At 57.4% G+C, this 1,700-nt stretch overlaps 1 protein-coding gene across 1 annotated transcript; it reads right to left on the bottom strand.

Annotated features, from left to right (window-relative positions):
• Nucleotides 1-303: 303 nt before the first annotated feature.
• On the bottom strand, nucleotides 304-1,404 carry LOC141475403 (3-galactosyl-N-acetylglucosaminide 4-alpha-L-fucosyltransferase FUT3-like). The gene has a single exon (XM_074163769.1). The coding sequence runs from the start codon at nucleotides 1,387-1,389 to the stop codon at nucleotides 304-306; it is 1,086 nt and encodes a 361-aa protein (XP_074019870.1). The 5' UTR covers nucleotides 1,390-1,404.
• Nucleotides 1,405-1,700: the final 296 nt, after the last annotated feature.

Below are 1,700 nucleotides of genomic sequence, written 5' to 3' on the forward strand. Positions count from 1 at the left end.
GCTGATCCAGAGTTGTCTGCAGAGACGGAAGGTGAACTTCTCTGAAGACCAAGGTGCAGGCAGCGTAACAAGTTTTTCGGGTAACGAATAGATCAGCAAAAAAACCCAATGTACTACCCTATCTGATGGTCCATTCTCCAGCAAGACAAAGACATACAAACACCTAATTGCTTCCTTGTCCTTGCTCGCTTCAAAGCTCCTCTTGTCCCTCCGTTTCCATCAAGCTCAATCACGCCATGAAATCGGAACCCGCCAGCAAGGACAAAGAGGTGGCCGGGCGGCAGCGAGCTGGGCAAACAGCGGTTACACAAACCACTCGGACAGATCAGGCACCACCTGGTACCTGGCCTCTGTCATCTGCAAGAAGTGGCAAGCTCTGCAGAGGTGCAGGTCCCAGCCCACCCCTGACACCGGTTTCAACCACTTGCGCCACTGGAAGTAGCGCTGGTACCTCTCAGCATCCTCGCTCAGCTCCCACAGGAACCGCGCCAGGTCCCCAGCGCTGGCGAAGTCATCGACATGGATGAAGGAGTCAGGGGGCAAGAAGCGCTCATAGTTTTCTCGAGGCGGTCCCAGCACAACAGGGACGGTGCCGGACGACAAGGCGTTCCTCCAGAGCTTCTCGGTGATGTAGTCCTCATGCCGCGAGTTCTCGAAAGCCAGGTAGAAGTTGTACTGGGACACAGTGGGAAGGAGCTTGTCCCGGGGCAGGGGCAAGTGATGTCGCCCATAGACATCCACAGCGATGTGTTTCTTCAGCTCCTGGTAGTACTTGACCCGGTGGGAGCCTGCTCTCCAGTTGCTGACTACCCAGGCCACCAGTTTGGTCTTGGGCGGGATGCTGAGGGGCTGGGGCTGGCCAAGGAGCTGTAGCTCCCCGTACGGGCTGAAGATGTCGGAGTCTCTCCGGTAAGACATGGTCAGGTTGAAGAGGTTGTCCATGGCGTCTAAGTTTGGAGAGTGACTTGGGGACTCCAGGTTGAACCAGATCCAGCGCTGGGAAGGGAGCCTGGGGAGCTGGGCCAGCCTCTTTGTGTCCTTACACACGTCCCTGTGGTGCATAATCACAGCATCGGCCTCCTGGGACCAGCTGTGGTTGACAGTGAAGTGACAGTCCGGGGTCCTGTAGAGCTTCGAGCAGTTGATGAAGTTAAAGTGGTGCCCAAAGGGCCACTTCCACAGCAGGATGGTCAGCCTGCGTTCACTCTTGGGTGGGACACTGGTGTTCCCAGCATGGGCTCTTTGTGCAGAGGGACTGGGACCGTGATGCTCTGGCCCAGAAGTGAACTGACGAAAAGACACAAAGAACCAGGAGCTGAAGATGAAGCTGAAGAGCAGGAAGGCAAAGAGTTTCTTGCAGGAGGTCTTCTTCCCTTCCACAAGCTCCATGAATGGATCTGCAAATACCACAGAGAGGACACCGAGCAATGGGGGCACAGTGGGGAGGTGGCTCTGGGTGACAGGGGCTCAGGGGACAGCGCGAAGACCTGACGGACACCTACCTCCAGCTGCCTCTTTGCAGAAGGAAAGGTCTCTGGAGTGCCGAATACCCCCCTGCCCACTGGGCGCCACCGCCCCTCCACAGGCCCCAGTCCTCCCTCCATCACCACTCGCTGCCTTTTCTCCTCAGCCCCATTTCCCAGAAGAGCCGCTGGCTGCCCCACGGTGGCTTCCTCAGGACATAAGGATGGTGGCCTGCT

The sequence above is a fragment of the Numenius arquata genome, chromosome 25 (genome assembly GCF_964106895.1).
Source record: "Numenius arquata chromosome 25, bNumArq3.hap1.1, whole genome shotgun sequence".
NCBI lineage: Eukaryota > Metazoa > Chordata > Aves > Charadriiformes > Scolopacidae > Numenius > Numenius arquata.